This window comes from Cyphellophora europaea (assembly GCF_000365145.1).
Source record: "Cyphellophora europaea CBS 101466 unplaced genomic scaffold supercont1.3, whole genome shotgun sequence".
Taxonomy (NCBI): Eukaryota; Fungi; Ascomycota; class Eurotiomycetes; order Chaetothyriales; family Cyphellophoraceae; genus Cyphellophora; species Cyphellophora europaea.
Window position 1 is genome coordinate 761299 of NW_008481809.1, and position 18760 is coordinate 780058.

The following is an 18760-nucleotide window of genomic DNA, read 5'->3' on the forward strand; positions in this document are numbered from 1 at the left end:
TTGGAGTCGCTTCAAAGGAGGTTGACTCCGACGTTGGGTCCACGTCTGACGAGCTTGACTCTGATGTTGGGTCTGGGTCTGCTGAGCTTGACTCTGATGTTGGGTCTGGGTCTGCTGAGCTTGACTCTGATGTTGGATCCGCGTCTGCTGAGCTTGATTCCGACGTTGGGTCTGGGTCTGGGTCTGACGAAGTCGGAGTCGCTTCAAAAGAGGTCGACTCCGATGTTGGGTCCGCGTCTGCTGAGCTTGACTCTGACGTTGGTTCTGGGTCTGGAGAGGACGTTGTGGTGGCTTCGAAGCTAGTCGACTCTGACGAGCTTGACTCAGGGGTTGCATCTTCAGAGGAGCTTGACTCGGGGGTTGGCTCAGAAGTTTGAGCTTCAGAAGAGGTTGGCGCAGTAGAGACCGTCCCAGGGTCTACATCGTCGGATGAGCTTGACTCGGGGGTAGGCTCAGAGGTTGGCTCGGCGGTTGACTCTGAGGTTGGCTCGGCGGTGGGCTCAGAAGTGGGCTCTGATGTGGGCTCAGAAGTGGTCACCCCAGGATCTGTATCTTCAGACGAGCTTGACTCGGGGGTGGGCTCAGGGGTTGGCTCGGAAGTGGGCTCAGAAGTGGTCACCCCAGGATCTGTATCTTCAGACGAGCTTGACTCGGGGGTGGGCTCAGGGGTTGGCTCGGAGGTTGGCTCAGGGGTTGGCTCAGAGGTTGGCTCAGCGGTTGACTCAGAGGTGGTTGCGTCAGTTGCAGGGGGCTCCTCAGAAGACGTTGATTCTGAAGTTGTAGGTTCAGGTGTTGGCTCACCGGTCGTTGTCTCTTCAGAAGACGTCGTAACGTCGGGGTCGATAGTAGCTCCAGAATCATCCGATGTAGTGGAGGTTGTGGACGATGATTCATCTCTTGGTCCAAGTGAGTTAGATGAAGAAGATGTTTCGGTGTCAGGGGTAACCGTGTCAGATGATGCCGTCTGCGTCAAAAAGGTTGTGACAGAGGTTGTGCTTGATGTAGAAGTGCTTTGGGGCTCCTCTGCGGCAATGAGGATAGCTTCAACTGCCAGACAACCGGTAGGCGCGTCGCCGTTGTCAGGAACAACGACGAGAGCGCTGCCCAGCAAACAGAATCCATCAGCTCCTTGAATATCAATGCTGCCATCACTGTTATACACCAATCTGACGGGTGGTAAGGGCGCTGTAGTTTGCAGTCTGAAGCGAAGGACTCCACTTGAAGTATCGAAAGCAACGAATAGATTGCCGCTTCGAAGAACATCACCATCAAGATAGAAGACGGCTGCAAGTTCCACGTCGCAAATTAGGACGCTCAGGTTGTCAGTGAAACTGAGATAGAGAACGGCGCATGTTTCCTGCCGCCTTCTGAGGCCACCAGCATTTGGATTTTGGAAAGCGATGTTGAAGGTGTCGTCTAAAACGCCGGGATCGGTCGATGCCACTGGACCGGTCGCAGACGTTGTAGTGCCGGTCGATACTGCACTGCTTGTGAAACCGGTTGAGACCGTGCCACTGGTCGACCCGGTTGATGCGCCACTGCTGGGCGTACTTGAGCTTGTTGACGCAGCAGACTGAGTATCGGACGATCCATTGGAGCTTGTCGATATAGAAGACCCAGTCGACTGATCATCCGAACTGGATGACGCAAAAGACGATACGCTTGATAATGTGCTGAAAGTGAAGCTCGGGCTCAGAGTCCCGCTAGACGTGAAGGTATCGCTCAATGATCCGGTTTGGCTGCCGGTACCGGAAGATGTCGTAGTGGTTGACTGCAAAATAGGATTGTCTGTGTTCGTGTCCTGGCCAATAGAAGATGTACCAGGGTAAGCAGTTTCCACGACTGTCTCGTAGCTAGTTACAGTAACAACACTGGTAACATTATAGCTCAGACAGACGGAGACCGTGGCTTGGGAGAGCGTTGCTTGAGCATGTACGCCCGCCGCAAGGAGCGGTGCCAGCCAGGTGAGTCGAGTCATGTTAGTCAGGGAGAGGTTCGACAGTCACTGGCAGTGTATCACGAGGCTCAGTCGCTTCATATACATACAACGCGCGCCGTCTATGCTCGGAATGAGGCGTCTGTACCCACCCTTCTGCCCATCCTTAGGAGAATAACGAGCATGGCGGCAACTGGTTGCTAGGTAAGGAGGACTCCGTCTGGCCGTCCGTAGATATGCACCACACGTGCCAGACAATGATCATAATCCCCGAATCCAGGGAACACGATACGGGAATGTAAGAACGGTGCCTTAATTTCGCTTCCATCTTCGATATGAACAGGCGCAGCAGGAGTCTATCACGGTATTCTAGGTGGCGGAGGAGTCTTGGTGGTCCAGAGAAGGGGCTGGCTGGAATAGCGGCGGTTCCGCTGGCGCGGCGGTTCCGTTGCATCCGTTGCGGTAGCCAGTCGTGGTATGCACAGGTAAAACCTCAAAGGGATGGTCGATAGCGCGTCTGGTATGTCGCGCACGATAGAACGGACCTGTTCAGCATAGACCGAAAGACAATTGTGATAAGAGTTTGATGCGCGAAGATCACATCACTGAGTTAGAAGCGTGGTAGGTGATGGGTGATGGGTGATGGGTGACAGGTGGCGTCCTGAACGCCTGTCAGCCACCTTCAAAACCCTTGGCAAACCTCGACCAGTCTGTGCCGTACAGCATTCTACGACTACGTAGCAACGGCTTGAGGGAATCACAACAATGTAAATCTGGCTCCGGGGCAGGGCAAGTGCAAGCTTCTAAGCTGCTTCAAGATCACGTTCTGCCTGACCCAGAGGCTGAAGCTTGGCCAGAGTAGAGACCGCTCGGCGCGTTTACAGCAACCCATACTGACACAGAACACGCAATAGGAGGTCCTCGCCGAGAACAGCGAAGACAAAATCTCACGTCGAGTCTCATGTCTACAGTATGTGCACCTAGTCAGGTCAGGTCAACAGCCGCATCTTCCCATACACTCTGTCACCCAACGTCTGAGCACCAACGCCATCACCATTCCGCAGATTCATCCCCCGGAGCTGGGCATGCACCCTCCCCTGCATGTCCTCGTCCACGGCATTGATGTTCATCAGTTCGTACTCGACGGCATCCCATCTTGCTTCCCTCCCGTGATAGCATGCGGCTCCTGAGCGCCTCCCAATCTCGACGGCCCTGCACCGTCCCCATCTGACATTCTCGAACTCTTCCCTCAAGCACTTCGACAACACAACCTTGATGTTGATCTCCTCAACCTCACCCGGCATCGCCATGCCAACCATATCGGCGGAGCTCCTACTGCGCCTTCGCTCAGGCACGCAATGTCCCACGCTAGCGGGCACCATTCCCCCACGCTGTGACTGGTCATCACGACCCAGAGCACCGCCTTCCAGCACAACCCTCACATCGCCCGTGACAACCCCCTCGTGGCATCCCAACCACGCGAGAAATGAAGCGACTTCCGCGACCTCCACCACCCCTACCTCTAACTTCCGCAATCCAATCATCTGATGCTGCACAGCACCCCACACCCTCCTCTGCACCAACACCCCTCCAGTCCTCCACCCCATTCTAACCGCAGGATCATCGTCCCTCGCCGGCAACGCCCTCACCACCTCCGCCGGCAGCGACAAGACACGAATCCCCTCCAGCACCGCCGCCGACACAAGCCCGAGGTGCAGGTGGTACACGCCATCTCGCGCCTCGTCCATATCATCAAAGACGATCTCTGTGCACGCATCCGCGTCCGTCACTAAATGCACGACATTACACCTCCACACCGCGCCCCTCGCCTCGGCCTCGACGGCTCGACACACGCGTAGCAGCGCCGCCTCGGCACGCAGCCCCGGCGGCAGGCTTGCGTGCAGGGTGCGCAGGCGCTGCCGCGTCGAGACCCGTAGGGGCACTACGTCAAGCGAGGACGGGGACAGCGGAGGGCTGCCGCCGTCCGTGACTGCGGTGGTCGCGGCCAGCCACTCGTCGTTGGCGAAGTTGGTGCTGGTGGGCGAGAGGCAGACGGAGCACTCCTCGGGCTGCAGTGGGGTGCGCTGGACGGTCGAGAAGAAGTGCGTGAGTGCCTTGAAGGGCGCTTCGGCGGGGAAGGGCCACTCGTCGTCATCGTCGGAGGCATTCGACTCTGCGGAGGGAGAGGACGATGGGCTGACAAGCTCAGGGTCTGCATTGGCCCGCCGGAACGAGTAGTGGCGGGCGCGTGGGCGCGGGAAGTGTCCGCTGTACACGAGGTGCAGGTACAGGCCGTCACGGTAGGTGAAGTAGTAGGCGTAGATGCGTTCGCGGATGGGGCTCGGGAGGTCTAGTAACGAGAGGCGGGAGGCATCGCGCTCCCTGTATGTAAGGCTGCCGGTGGTGTCGGTATAAAGGTGATGCATGGCGTCGTCGACGACAGTGCTTGTTTCAATGGTCCCTTCGCAGAACGGAGCTCGCTGTCGTCACGATTCTGCGTGGGTGTTGCGTAAACCACAAAAGGCACGAAAACACCACTTACAGGTAGCCAGGTCTTGCGTCTACAATCTACATCCACGACAGCTCCCAGCAGTGCCATATACGATGTCAACAAACAAATCCAGCATCTTCCACCTGTTCCCCGCCCAGCCAGGCCCCATATCCTTTGTCCTCCATGTCCTCACGGGCACAGACCAATTCTAGGCTTTCAACCGAACTCGCTTTATTTGGCGCCGCATCCGTCGACATGACTTATCCTATCACTGACGTTATATTATTAGGTTTCTTCCTGCAACAATAACATACGCCGGAGGAGGGAGAGGAGGAGGAGGGAGATGGTAGTCCATTCGCCCCCGTCATGCTCGTATCACGGCACGGCACGAACACGAACGTCATAAGAACTGCCCGGCCTCTCCTAAGCTCCTCCCTCCTGCGATGCTCAATCCACCCCCCCATCCCCGCGCGTCCGCTGTAGAACAAAGAAAGTAGCCAGCACAGCCGTTCGCGGCCAAGCAAATGGCTCGTTCCAGGGCCTAGCCAAGCTGCGGATCTCCTTACCCCTTTTGTTTTGTAGGCTCACTTTGGTGGCCGGAGTGCCGTACAGCCAGACGTAAGTTGTCTCCCGCATGTGTCTCGGCTTTGTAGTCTAGCGCGCACGAAGTCGCTCTGGAGGGGGCAGGAAGCCAAGAGCGTCACTCGCGAAGTATGCGAATTGGTCAAAGGTATGGGATGGTATTGCAAGAAGCAAAATCGCTACCAAGCTTCCTCCCCCCACCTCGTAATCAAGATGCGCGTATAGAGTCTAGAAACACCACAGCGGCCCGCTTGGCATAGACGAGAAGGGATACTGCGAAAAATGGACGAAGGGAGGAATTGAGCTTCGGAAGATTAAAAAAAGAGACTCGGATTGCATCTCGCTACCGCAATCAAGCGTTGTATTCAAGACTAAACAGCCTGTCCCAGGGCTTTTTGTTGGGGCTCGGTGCAGCACCTTTGGCTGGGCTAGCAGTTCGCTGCTGTTGGTGCTTCTGAGACGCGGGCGACTTCACAGGCGATCGATCGCTGCTCTACTTCCCCGTCAGCGTGCACTCAGGGTCCTTGCAGGAGATCCTGTCTTACGATGTCAAACACACGTGCATCTTCCCGTGCTGGCCCTTGGTAGCTATCGCCTGGCTTGACCACCGAGTCCGCAGCTTCACCCCCGGTTGGCCCACCACTGACAATAGGCGCAAGCGGGCTATCTTTGAGACTTGAGCTATCCTTCTTGATGCTGCCACTTCGCTTTGACGTCGAGCTCGAGCGTCGACTTTCAAGGCTTCTGTTAAGAGTCTTGGCCACTTGGGCAGCGTTGGGGCTCTTCCCAATCGCCTTTTCTTTCCGGCCCATCATCGCTTCTGCTTCCACAGTGCTAGCAATGACGGTGCTCTTGCCCACGCTGGGCGTGCCTGGAGCGCCTGGCTTCTCCTCGGCCGCATCGATCATGTACCATCGTAGGCCATCCGAAAGCTCGAATGGGTTCTCATCGTCAACCGACCGAGCTGAAGCGCTATCCCCAGCCTCTGCGTGGAGAGAAGCACCGCCCCGAGTGCTGGACAATGATCTAGACAAATCCACCACGCGCTCCTCTACTTTGGAGATGCGAGCTAGCAGCCAGTCGCGACTCTGCAGCTTGTGGTGGTCTTGCTCTCGGAGAAAGTAATGTGGCGCTCCGACGTTGAAGGCAGCCCAAGGTCGAGTAGCTTGGTTGCGCGTCGGTAGGAACAGGGCTAGGTCGCCATCTTTGAAAGAACGATAGGCGATCTTATCGTGAGCCTCACTTTGCAGGCGATGACACTTTTCGCGGTAAGACCTCGAATCCCTCTGGTACTTCTTGGCCAGGTTCTCAACATCTTTGTACCGCTTCGCAACAGTATCGATGGTCGAATCCAAATCGAGTCGCTGTAACGCGTTCAGAAAGCCGTTGTACTTGTCGTCTTCCTCGGTCGTTTCAGTGTCAGATGTCCAATAGAGCATCTCGAGATCGGAAGGATCCGAGTAATGTTGAGGTGGTACACTACCCGAAATAGTGCGCTTCATCGGCGTAGAGCTTTCGTTGCCGCTTAGAAGCGTGCTGGCACTTGCTTTAGAAGCGCGCTGAATGACAAGAACATCGTCCTGACGACTGACGGAAAACCCAAATTGCTCAAGCATGCGAATAATGCGATCGTTGTGCTGAAAAAGCCTCTCAGACAGCATCTTGGCTTTATCGCCACGAGACTTGAGCTTCTTCTTCAGTACATCAAGCTGCTCAGCTGCAGTCTTGCCATCATTGGTTAGCGTCTCAATTTCGTTCTTCAGGCCCTTGATCGTGCTCTCGTTGTCATATTTGAGCTCCTGAAGCTCAGCAACCTGCTTCTCCTCCTCGATCAATCGTTCCCGAAGAGCGTCGGAACCAGTTTCACCCGCCGCAAGTTTGGTTCGGAGGCTGTCGAGCTCGGCTTGTCCATCACTAGCTTCCGATCGTGCAGCCTTTACCTTGCTACGCTCGTGCTCTAAAGAGTCGTTGAGACTTGTTGCTCTTAATTCAGCAGTGTCTAGCTTCGCTTTCAGCGTCTTGGCGTTCGCCTCAGCATAAGCCACTTTATCCTCGAGCGATTTTGTTTCGGCCGTTGCCAGCTGGAGATTGTCATCGAGTCCTCTTGCGTGAATGGCAGCGCCTTCGGAGAGGATCTCGAGGGCCCTCGCCAGTCTCTTGATATCATCGGGAGCTGATCCGGCTGGGGACAGGTTCGAATGCACACCTTGCAGCGAAGCAACAAGATCCTGTTGCTGATCTTCGTGCGATCGGAGTTGATTTGCAAGTTCCATGTTCTGATTACGTGCCGCGTTGCGTTCGTCGCGGCACTCTTGCAACATTTTCTCGAGACTGGCCGCTCGATCGCGCTGGGTAAGAAGATCCTTTTCCAGATTTTCCACTCGCACTTGGGACTGTTCTGCATCTTCCCTCTGCGTATCACGGAGCCCATCGAGCTCAGCCTTGAGCTCGGCAGTCTTCTGGTCATGGGTCAGCTTCATGTGATCTCGCGAGCCCAGGATGCGATCAAGCTCGTCCTCCAGCTCTTCAATGCGAATCTTCAGCTTGTGAACTTCATCGTCCATCAACTGTCGTTCCTCGTCGAATTCTTGACGCTGGGCCTCGAAGTTGGCCATGAGGTCTTGCTTGACTGATTCAGCCTCCTGCATTTTATCTCGAGACTCTGTGCTCGAGCGACGTTCTTCGTGAGCCTCAGTTTGCAACTTGTGTATTTCAGCTTCTAAGGCGCTGATTTTTTGAGCAACAGCTTTTTCGTCGTGCGCATTGGAGTAGCGCCGGAGCGATATGGAAGACCGATGTGGGATCTCACTTTGCTTTTGGAACGACGACGGAGAAGGTGTATGACGACTAAACTCGGAGATGCCACCTGGGGTGAATACGCCACTAGTGGGATGGCTCATTTGGCTTTGACGGTGCAAGAGGTCTTCCAGCTTCCTCACACGACTTTCAGAAGCTTTGACCTTCTCCTCAAGTCTTGCTTTTTCATCCTGCAGTGTTCGTACATCACTGTTGACAGTAGAGCTGGCGGCTAAGTCGTGAACGCTGCCATTCTTGAAAGCTCTGGGTCGTGGACGTCGTACAGGGCCTTCCAGGTCCTTCATTCGTTGCAACAACGTCTCGATGGTATCATCGATGCCCAAGGCTCGTAAGTCGTCAATGAAAGCATTGATCTCTTCTCGCTCGACAAAGGGCCAGGCGTTGCGAGGTCTCGAGGCCTTGATATCGATGAGTGCATCATAAGAATTCAGCTCCTTGTTGAGAAACTCGCCGTAGGAAGACACCCACTTCCTACGTCGACGCTGCTCTTCCTCTGTCATCTGGGAAAGGTCGTTATGAAGAGAATCGACTTCGGATTGCATCCTGCTGGTCCATTCTGATCGCCGAGTGGCCTCGATCAGGGTGCAGCCGTAAACAGTCGGGAGCTGGAATACTCTATAGAGTGTGTCAAGTCCCTCCTGCTCCGTAAAGTCAAGAGCCGCAACCTCGCTCTGTAGACTGCTAAGCCGAGATTGAATTCCAGAAATCTCGCGAAGGGCGGCATAGTAATCCTTGATAGCTGCGTTTCTTGTTGATTGAGCCGTTATGAACGTTTGCTGTAGATCGGCCATTACCCCCTGCAGGGTAGGTATATAATCTCTTGTGTGCGCTGCGCCCTTTCGAGACGCCTGAGCCACTGACTTAGGGTCGTCTTCCAGTTTGAGAATGTCATCGTAGTCGGCACTAATCCGCCGAGCCAGCGTCTCAGCTTCTTCAACGAACCCAGCAGTATCGCTCTCGGGCACTTGGGTTACATGCTTCTCGACCGCCATAGTATCGCGCTTCAACTGATCTCTTCTCTTTTGTAAGCCTTGTAGCAGGTTCTTGAATTCGTTCGACGCGACTGAGACGGACTGCTCTATCTCGCGGAGTGGCTCAAAAGCGATAAGATCGGCCAGAGTACTGATTTGCTCTGGGCCTCTTTTGTCGCTGGCCCGTCTCATGATTGAAGCAACCTCGTCCCGCACAGGTAGCTCTGACAAGGTGTTGTAACTCTTTTCCCAGTCCTTGAGCGCATCGCTGTGCTCCTGAATACAATCGACGGCCCACTTTCTGGTCTCATCGAACTTGTTGTTGGCAGCCTGAAAATAGTTCTTCACGTTCTCGAGTGCCGCTTGTATCGATCGCGAAATGACATCGGCTTCGAAAAACAAGGCTTCGGTAGTGTCTGCGCCTACTCTAACGGCATCAGAGATCTCCAAAGCCCATCTGCGGTTCTCCCGGACCGCTTCCTTCCATTGCTCAAGATTCGCATCGCCAGGTGCAGGTGGTGCATCTCGTGGATCTGATAAGCGCTCGTCTTGGTCGGGAGGGAGTTCAGAGGACCTGGAAAGATTTCTCTTGTCGTAGACGAAGACATCGCTGTCATTGACCAGGGTCTTGACATTCTTGCCCCGTGGGGTCATTAGGATTTGGTGATTCGGAGGAATACCGACATGCTGCTCGACCCATGGTCGGAGGGCATCGAGACCGGCAGCAGGCTCCCCAAACAGCAGGTACTGGCCCGAGTGAGAAATGTACACGCGAACAGCCATCCCCTCCACCTCCGCTGTCGTGTGCCAGTTGGACGAAGCCGATTCACATGCAAGCTTCGGACGCAGGCGTCAACGTCAGCGTGAAGGGGTCATAGGCGCGACCGTGAGCGGAGGAACAATGTTTCCCCGCACCGTCGCCAGCCGCCTGCCGCCAGCCTGGAGAAGTGTCCAAGTCCCCGAAAGAACGCCTAGTACTCCGTAGTAGGCGTCGGTCTCCACCTGGGAACTCGAGAAGGGCCTCGAACGGTTCTCGAGCTCTGATGGTTTGCAATATCGGCTCTTGGCGTGGCGAGGTGGTAGAAGATTCATCAGTGTATTTCAGGTAGTGATATGAGAGAATCTATCTCGAGTCAGACGGAAGCTTTGCCCAGTTCTCAATTGCGCAGTTGGAATATAATTGTATCAACTCTTCCACGCCTTGACACCAGCTGACCAAGTCATTTGCTGCTACTCATCACGTTGTCAGGCAAGGCAGCATGTCTTCAGCAATGGAGCCTCCACAGGCGATGAAAGACTTGCTTCACTGGGAGGAGCTGCGAAAGACCTCATGGGGAAAGGGCATAACCGACAACTGGATCAATATCGGAATGATGCTATTCTTCCTCGTGGTGGCAGGATCCAGATATATATCGAACACGGTAAGTCTTTACGAGCAGCAAAGGTCAGCCTAGTACACACTACTCACTGCCTCAAGAGAACGGCCAGAAAAGCAGGGCACGATGCCCGCTTCCTTCCCGCGCCCGACTTCCCCACCATCACCGAACAGCCAAATTTCGACTATGCAAAGACCGAGCCTCTCCAGCTCCGGACCTTCAAGCCCAAATACCACCTGACCATGGGTAAGCCTCCTCACTGCCCCCTCCCTACTGGCACTGACAATTTCCAAGCTGACGCCACAGCGCTCGAAAACCTCGATCCATCGGATCTCATCCTCATGGACAACAACTACAGAGACCGCATTGCATATCGCCGCCGGATCTTGAAGGAACACAAGGACAGTCTCTCCGTGACCGAGGACCCACGTATCAGCGCCGCGGTCCGTGAGTACTATACGTTCTTGACCGGCACCTACCTGCCCCTCCGCTACCCGAAGATGTTCAAGCTGCACAAGACCACCTACGAAGTCGGCGAGCACTTCCTCCTGCAAAACCAAATCACGGGAGAAATGTGGCCGTCCTTCCCCTTAGATCCACGCGTCACCGCCCCCGCCTCTCTTCTAACCACCCTCGGCAAAACCCTCGACGAAGACATCCTCTTCCTCCTCCCAGAAGAAGACACGCCAGAGGGCGAGGAACCCAAGTACGTCCTGCACGCCTACGTGGCCTGCTGCCCCTCGGGCTTCAACCCCGCGCACAAGATTGGCAAGCGGCTCGCCGACATCCACGAGCCCGTGCCTGGCTACGCGTCCAAGTTGGAGGGCAGCATGGACCGATACTTCGCCAAGTTGGAGGTGGGCAAGTACGTCAAGCGGACCAACTGGAGCATCACGACCGGCACGGAGCTCTGGGCTGCGGGCGACGGCACGAATCACGCCCATGAAGGCGACGAGATTGAACAGCTCACCGATATCGACGTAAACAAGGTCCGTTCCCCATTCGTTGTCCATACACCTCACTAACACCTCTCCCCCTCCAGACCTTCCTCCGCTGCGAGCGCCAAACCCTGCACCGCCTCCCGAAATCCAACGCCCTGGTCTTCGCCTTCAAGACGTACCTGTACCCGATCGCGCAGATCCGGGACGAAGGTTTAGGTCCGCAGCTGGCGGAGGCGATCGACGGCCTCCAAGGGGGAAACGTGCCGCAGATGCACTTTTACAAGCGAGGCGCCGTGTGGGGCGAGGCGGTCAAGCGGTATCTGCGTGCGGGTGGGGTGGAGGAGACGAAGGCGGGAGATGGCGAGGTGAGGAGGCGGAAGGCTTAGGGCTGGGTGAGAGATGGTGGAGGGAACGGGTTAAGAATAGATCAAGATTGAGAGTAGGGTTTGGGAACCAGGCCATTTTGCAGAGAAGAAAAGCTCAAGTTTTGGAGACCATATCATTACTTTTTAGACCTACATCTGGTGCTCGGTCTCTACCAGCCCAAGCGGCACTTTGCAGTCGTGAAGCCTTTACCTCCTGCGACACTTCATATCGCTGTCCTGCGCCGGCTAGCTTTGTTCGCTCTTCAGCCCAACCTCTCGACGCACTTGAGCAAATCGCCCAAGACGCCCATAGCGGTCACGTCATTTCCGGCGCCAGCGCCCTGTACCACCAACGGATTGGCACCGTACCGCTTGGTGTAGAAGCAGATGAGGTTGTCACTACCCTTCAAGCTGGCGATCGGCGATCCCTGTTCAACCATCTCCAGCCCGACCTTGACTTGACCCTTCTCCACATCGACCTTGCCGACGAAGCGCACTACCTTGCCCTGCTTCTCTGCCTCGGTTTTGTAGCCCTCCATCTCATCGTCGTGGTTGGGTAGCTTCTGCATGAATTCGTCCGCCGACGCCGCCGATTCGAGAGCTTTAGGGATCAGGCTCTGGATAGGGAATGCATCGGTGCCGGCGACCTTCAAGCCGGCGACACGCGCAAGGATGACGCACTTCCGGGCCACATCCATGCCATTGAGATCGTCTCGCGGGTCGGGCTCGGTGTAGCCTGCGGCCTTGGCCTGCGCCACGATCTCGGACCATTTGCCACCACTGCCGCCAGCTGCCGGTGCAAATGTGTTGAACAAGAACGACATGGTCCCTGAAAAGACTCCTTCGATACGGGTGACTTGATCGCCTGTCTTCAGCAGGTCGTTGAGCGTCGAGATAATTGGCAGACCCGCGCCAACGGAGGATTCATGGTATACCAGGGCATTGCGCGAAGTGGCGGCGAAGATGTCGTCCCACAACCGTAGCGATCCTGAAAAGGCTTTCTTGTTTGGAGTGATAACACTCACGCCTTCGGACAGGAACAATGGGTAGGCTTCGGCGACATCTTGTGAGGAGGTGTTGTCGATGAGGACGACTTTGGAGGGGGCGGAGGCGAGGTATGAGGCAATATCTGGGAGAGAGAGAAGCTTGGCATCTGAAGAGGCGAGGGATGAGGGCGAGACAGCGGCGTAGGAGGAGTCGTACAGCTGTTGGTTGGAGCGGGAGAGGAAGATTAATTGAGGGGCAGCGGTGGAGGGCGGAAGGCGTATGGAGGGGAGGGCGGAGATGAAGGCACTGCCGACGCCGCCGGTGGCGCCGATGATGGCGAGAGAGATGGGTTTGGACATATTTGTTATGTATATCTTGAGGGCTGTACAACCGTGGTGGAATCCGTGGATTCTGTTGTGTGCAAGTCACTCTTGAGAAGCGGGGTACCGCTGCGAGATCGGACACTGCTGCAGGTACCTGCAGGTACGGCCACCACCGGCAATGCTCCCACGATACTTGCACCTTCTTACCTGTACTGTCTACGATGTTGGGTGTCATCATCTTGACACCGGCGCCGTGCATGTTGGAGTTGCGCAATCATTCTTCGGCCCGTACTGCAAACCAAATCCCTTATCCGTGGCGACTTCGGAGTCCACCACATTCATGAATATTCCACATTGCTCGAATGTCTTGTAAATGTCTAGCCTGAGATGTGCAAGATGCGCAGAAGAAGGCGGCCAAGACCTACTGATTGCCTGGGGCGAGATTGAGAGATCAGTCACCGCCATCGCTGATTGGAGCGGTGGGTGCTTGCAGATAGGGATCTCCTCCTTGAGCGACAATGAGAGATTGTGCCAAGTGTTTCATGGCCGGTTAGCGAGCATTATTGACAATTCAACCGTGGCACGAATGGATCTGCAGCTATACAACATATACTACGTATTTTCCTGTACGCTGCTCGAGCTTTTCTCTTCTTCCTCTGGCTGCCGCGGGAAGTGAAGAGTGCCGAGGATGCAGTGCGAGACCAGGCGGGGGTGCAATCGCGACTGCCGTGGCAAACACCACGGGTCTTGGTCACCCTTGCTTGCCTTCATCCCTAGCATCATTTCCTCGATGCATGCACCATCAAGTCGACATCGACCGAAGTTCATGCCAGGATGAGAAATTCTCGTCGTGTTCAGGAGTGTATTTCTCAGCATCATGAAGCAAACACCGGGACCTGCAGATGCGACCCAAGTCTTTGCGCGACACCCACATGGGCCACGAACACTGCAGCAAGGCAACTCGAACCTACCGGATGATCACCCCGTCGTCGAGTTATGGCACCTCGTCCACGTTGTTTCGGCCCAAACAGAAACTTCTGTCGAAGGCGCGCTCCGAGGTCTTCTTGGACCTCAGCCGCCATTGGTCCACGCCTACACCACCTGCAGACAAAAAGCTTTCGGCAGACAGTCGAGGTTTCCGGCGCACCGGGTCTGCATCTACCATGCTGACGTTTACTCACGTGGCCAAGTGTTGTCGACAGAATCAAGAACACCATACTCCAGTACAGGGAAGAATTTTGCACGGCATCAGGTGGGTTTATCAATTCTTCCCGTTGTGTGGTTTGGCTGTGTCCCGTGTTCGTCCACCCCTGCGCCCTGTTGCCACGAAAATCCCGAGGCCGCATCCCGGACTGGACTGCCCTCACTCAAGCGCCGCCCTTGTTTCGCTGGCGTCTAGTCGCTACACTGGCCTGAGAAAGGCCGCGCACTGATGGCCGTTCGATCAAACCATACCGGCGACAGTCAGATTAATGTTCCAGCGGATGATCACCTGTGCCAAACCACAACGAGGCTGCCCACCGACCCAGCGATGCGATTAACCTTGCTGCTAATGTCAGGTACGCGACTGAGCGCCGCCATTTCATTGGGCTGCCCCTGAGATTGGCACGCTCTAGCTCGTTTCAGCGGATTTGGTGGTTAATTGTCCGGTTACCCATCCAGCGCCCTGGCGTTCCCGGTCCCACCCAAGCTCAGACCGAACACCAACCGCCGCTCAAGAATTCATGACTACTGCAAGCCACGTCGACATGCCCCAAACCATGCCATCTGGAACCCGCCAATTTTACAGTGGGTGGCGGGTGGCCCCCCCGGCGCCTTGCCTTTGCTTTGGCCGAATCTCTCCCACACCCAGGCCAGCGAAGAGCTCATCCTTTTCCTTCCTTTTCCTGTCTTATCGCACGTACAAAGCCCCGGCAATCACACCTCGTGAATTTGCGTCCGTTCTCTTGTTCTTTGTTTCCTCGTATCGCTCACGTCCACTCTTTACACTCCCACATTCCTTTCTCTCGACTCTCGCGCTGCGCGTGTCAGACAACTACAATCCTTAACCGCCTCACGAGCGATATACAGCAATCATGAAGTACACATCTGCCATTGTCCTGGCTGCTGCCAGCCAGGCCGCTGCTGGAGCCATTTCCCACGGCCACGTCCGCGGCAAGGTTCACAACCACGCGTTGCGCCACGCCGAGATCAAGGCTGATGAGCAGTACGTGCCCCTAACTTCTGAGCATGCCTGCGCGCAATCCGCAGCGATGCGCTCGCATCCTCTCCTCGCCGTCCTAACAGTAAACTAACAACTCTTAGCCTCGGCAAGCGTGACATCCTCTCCGATGCCAGCGGTTTCATCGCCGGCCTGGGCGCCAAACTCGGCATCAACAGCCAGGCCCCGACCTCCAACGCGTGGCTCGGCAGCGAAGGCCCCTACACCAACGAATTCACCAATGACTCGGGCGAAGACCTCGTCCTCTTCTGCTGGGGCCCCGCTGGCTCCTGGGTCAACGCCGTGCAGCCACTGATATCGCACCCGCTGGCCGCAGGCGAGTCTGTGACTGTGTCATACGCTGAGGGCGCATCCGGCGGCTGCAGTGGCGTCTACCCTGACACCAAGATGGTCAACGGCCAAATCTTCAACACCTGGTTGGAGTACACCTTCGCCGGTATCTACAGCACCTATGATGTGAGCCGCGAAGTCAACATGAACGGCCGCGGCATCAGCACCGTCGGCCCCTCTTGCACCACCGACATGGATACATGCGTCTTCAAGTGCAGCGACGCCAACGCCTCGAGCTGCTGGTTCGGCTACGAACTCTTCAACTGCCACTCCGGCAACGGTGGCGGATCTGGCTTCGACCCGTCCACCGGTGGCGCTAGCGGTGGTTGCAACGGCCTCAACGGCGGCAGTGGCGCGTTGAAGACGTCGCTGCAATAGAAGATCCATGCGATGGGACGGTGAGAAGGCTTGTTGTGCGATAGATTCTCTTCGGGTGGTGGGTCCAGGTGACCGGGCCAAGTTTTGCTGTTGCTTCGCTTGACGCCATTTCACCTTCAAGCAATCCCAGCTGGACGGCGTTGGTACTCTTTTGGATGGACTCATTTAGGAAAAGGTGTCAGGAGCAGAATGGTGGGGTGCGCATAGAGTAACGGCCTCGAGAAGTGAGGTTTCGGGGCAAAGGAGTTTCCATGACAAGATCACAGGATCCCACACCTCGCGTCAGGGCTCTCCCGTTGCTGATGCTAGCCTCACCCAATTTGTGGACTTTGTCAGCGTCATGAGTACATACCTACTGGTTGCCAGCTTTCATTGATCGTGCAATGGATGCTGTGCAAGTTGCTGACCCAGGATATATACGAAAGAACATGAAAAAATATACTTGAAAAATGATCTTCGTGCTTTTTATTGGCCTTTGCTTTTTGCTTTGCTTTCTCTCTCTCACCCAGCTGGTGAGGTCGGCGTGGCAGGCGCACTGTACACAGTGTGTCGTTGATGCGTGCTTCGACATCTACGGGAGTACTCTACATAGCCTGCTCGACGGGCCTGCCTGCAGTGTAGTGTTGCGATGCCTTCTGGCTCTCGTGTGTGGGCTGATTGAGACGGTTGATAAGCATGCAATAGAAGAAGCCAAATCAAGAGGAGACAGAAAGCAGCAGAAGGGGACGTAAGATCTCAAATCAATTCTGGTGCGATATGTTATACACAGGCATCGTCTCCTCCAGTCCGACTTCAGTCGCCGCTGGCCGCCCTCTTTCACCGACCCATGTCAAAGCACACAAGAAAATCCGCCTTCCCTCAACCAAACTCATGATTTCTCTACAAGCACGGACGACTCAGGCAAGTCTCCAGGGGGCCAACGAGGCAACCCTCGGCAACCATCGCCGGCAACCATCGCCGGATGCCGAGACGTTTGCCCTATTTGCGTTGCGCCCTTGCTGACTGCACCTGCGATAAATCTCATCACCCAAATTCGCGTGCGGCCTTCTCTTCTCCTGGCTGGCTTCGAGTGCAGTCGTCAACAAACGCAAAACCATCTGCTGTCGCGCTAGCATAACATACCGACGCCTCCCTTCTGCCGCGCGTCTGGAACGCGCTGGAACCCCCCTGCCTCCCGCTTCAAACTTCGTCTGGGAATTCGGTATGCGGGTCCTCCATGTCAATGTCAACCTTAACCATAACACCGGAGCCACGCGAGCATGCCAATGTCGCGAGAAAAAGGTCGATGAAAAGCTTGTTTGCGGAATTCTCCCCTTGTTCGTGACCGCCGGAGCTCGTGATGGGGAGATGTTCCCTGACTCTCAGCTTTGGAGTTCGCTGGATTATCGACACACTCCGCCCACAACACTCCCTAGAAGCCAGCACCACTTGGACAACTTTCCTTCGTCCCACCTCCACCGGGCAAACAAACCCAGCTCATCGACATTCAGCACGCTGATACCGCGTTGCAGCAACTCGCGCCACACATATCCCATGCTGCCTGCCGGCCACGCTGGCGTTCCCCAGTAGCGTGACTTCAAGCCCAACTGGGCGGCTTGCGCGACTTGTTCACCCATCTTGTTCTTCTGGCTCTCACTGAAAGCTCCTGACAGAACCCCAGGATTGCCAATCGCAGTCGACAATGAAGCCGACGCCATCGCGCTGTTGGAGATGTTGTAGGGTGAGTCTGTATCTCGGCCATTGGGGAAGAGATCGTTAAGTGGGGCGTCGAGGAAGACATCGTCATGTGGGTTGAGCGTCGGGTCCATGATCATGTCCAAAGGAAGAGCGCCGGAAGCAACAATTGTCAGTGGTCGCTGGTCGATGCTTATGGTGACGTTGTTGTAGGTAGTAAGGAAGCCGGCATTGCGCAAGGGCGTGAGATGAGACTGCAGTAGAGCAAGAGATTGAGCCAATGCGTCGGGCGACAATTCCTTGAAGTCCAACAGGAGAGTCAGGTAAGTCGAGGAATCGGACAGGAAAGGCCCGTTCAGGTCGGTGTCGTTTGCAACAGACGGGTTCATCGCCTTCAGAACCGTCAACAGCGGTTCGGTATACAGACTTCGTAGTGTGCGGAGTGATGACAAGGCGCTGCGCTTGTGGCTTACCAGCAGCTCGCTTGTGTTCTTGCTCGCGTTGTCCAAAGGCAGGTAAATATCGGCCTCAACGCTCACGCAACCCGCAGCCAGAGCCTCAAACAGTGGCACGCGATGCATATAGTCATTGTGGCTGTGACATGGTTTGGGAGTCACAGAGGATGAAAAGGTGTACGAATCGATGTCTAGCAACCTAGCGTCCGCCGATTCGGCTCCACGCCACGCATCGATGATCATTTGCAAGCCGTTCTGTGGGGTAGGGGGCTGCAAGGACCGCAGGATAGAGGCTATTGCTGCGAGGTAGAGTCTAACACGAAGTAAGTATAGCGAAAACGGGGTACACATGTGAGGGAGATCGAGAGGATGGTACTTACATATACAGCATGAATCCGGTCAAACTCAAAAGCGGCACGAAGACAACGAGGCGGTAGGTCACTTTCTTCCTTGGCTCAGGATGGTAGAGATCGATACGATGCCGCCAGAGGCGAGTCCATCGTTGCTGTAGGCTTGGTTTCTCCGGCATCGTCACAATTTGTTCGTCCTGGGGAGAGGTCTGGACAAGTGGCGTGGTGGGATTGTCAATGTTGACTGTCGATGGTTGTCTATCCATCTCTGCATCTGCATCAAAAGCGTTGCTATGCCCGGATCGCTTCTTGAACTTGGCAAAAGGCATGTTCAAATCTGGAGCGAGGCGCAAGGTGTGAGGAGCAAGAGTGGCGTAGCCTTGCAAGTGAAGGCGCGGACAGTCCAACTCAAATCACTGTGCCCTCTGTCTCACAGGAAGGAACCGTTGGCCACGGGAAGCTGCGATGCTGTCTTACCTGAAGACTCGAGTTGAGGACAATCAGACCGGAATTTGACAATGGTAACCATACTGCTTCAGAGGCCCGTGTGCTGGGCCCGTGTC

The 18760-nt window shown here is 55.6% G+C and overlaps 7 protein-coding genes across 7 annotated transcripts; 2 read left to right on the forward strand and 5 right to left on the reverse strand.

The window, feature by feature from the left end:
- Nucleotides 1-380: 380 nt before the first annotated feature.
- On the reverse strand, nucleotides 381-1978 carry HMPREF1541_03173 (uncharacterized protein; the record flags this gene model as incomplete). Its single annotated transcript, XM_008717525.1, has 2 exons — nucleotides 381-417; nucleotides 477-1978. 2 exons carry the CDS (start codon nucleotides 1976-1978, stop codon nucleotides 381-383), a joined length of 1539 nt encoding a protein of 512 aa, XP_008715747.1.
- A 947-nt stretch (nucleotides 1979-2925) lies between these two features.
- HMPREF1541_03174 (uncharacterized protein) lies at nucleotides 2926-4362 on the reverse strand (the record flags this gene model as incomplete). The annotated part of the gene is made up of 1 exon (XM_008717526.1): nucleotides 2926-4362. One exon carries the CDS (start codon nucleotides 4360-4362, stop codon nucleotides 2926-2928), a length of 1437 nt encoding a protein of 478 aa, XP_008715748.1.
- A 1162-nt stretch (nucleotides 4363-5524) lies between these two features.
- On the reverse strand, nucleotides 5525-9580 carry HMPREF1541_03175 (uncharacterized protein; the record flags this gene model as incomplete). Its single annotated transcript, XM_008717527.1, has 1 exon — nucleotides 5525-9580. One exon carries the CDS (start codon nucleotides 9578-9580, stop codon nucleotides 5525-5527), a length of 4056 nt encoding a protein of 1351 aa, XP_008715749.1.
- A 488-nt stretch (nucleotides 9581-10068) lies between these two features.
- HMPREF1541_03176 (uncharacterized protein) lies at nucleotides 10069-11500 on the forward strand (the record flags this gene model as incomplete). Its single annotated transcript, XM_008717528.1, has 4 exons — nucleotides 10069-10218; nucleotides 10275-10419; nucleotides 10480-11162; nucleotides 11216-11500. 4 exons carry the CDS (start codon nucleotides 10069-10071, stop codon nucleotides 11498-11500), a joined length of 1263 nt encoding a protein of 420 aa, XP_008715750.1.
- Nucleotides 11501-11742: 242 nt separating this feature from the next.
- Nucleotides 11743-12825, reverse strand: HMPREF1541_03177 (uncharacterized protein; the record flags this gene model as incomplete). Its single annotated transcript, XM_008717529.1, has 1 exon — nucleotides 11743-12825. One exon carries the CDS (start codon nucleotides 12823-12825, stop codon nucleotides 11743-11745), a length of 1083 nt encoding a protein of 360 aa, XP_008715751.1.
- A 2039-nt stretch (nucleotides 12826-14864) lies between these two features.
- Nucleotides 14865-15718, forward strand: HMPREF1541_03178 (uncharacterized protein; the record flags this gene model as incomplete). Its single annotated transcript, XM_008717530.1, has 2 exons — nucleotides 14865-14995; nucleotides 15094-15718. 2 exons carry the CDS (start codon nucleotides 14865-14867, stop codon nucleotides 15716-15718), a joined length of 756 nt encoding a protein of 251 aa, XP_008715752.1.
- A 1382-nt stretch (nucleotides 15719-17100) lies between these two features.
- On the reverse strand, nucleotides 17101-18526 carry HMPREF1541_03179 (uncharacterized protein; the record flags this gene model as incomplete). The annotated part of the gene is made up of 2 exons (XM_008717531.1): nucleotides 17101-18160; nucleotides 18228-18526. The coding sequence occupies 2 exons, from the start codon at nucleotides 18524-18526 to the stop codon at nucleotides 17101-17103; spliced, it is 1359 nt and encodes a 452-aa protein (XP_008715753.1).
- Nucleotides 18527-18760: the final 234 nt, after the last annotated feature.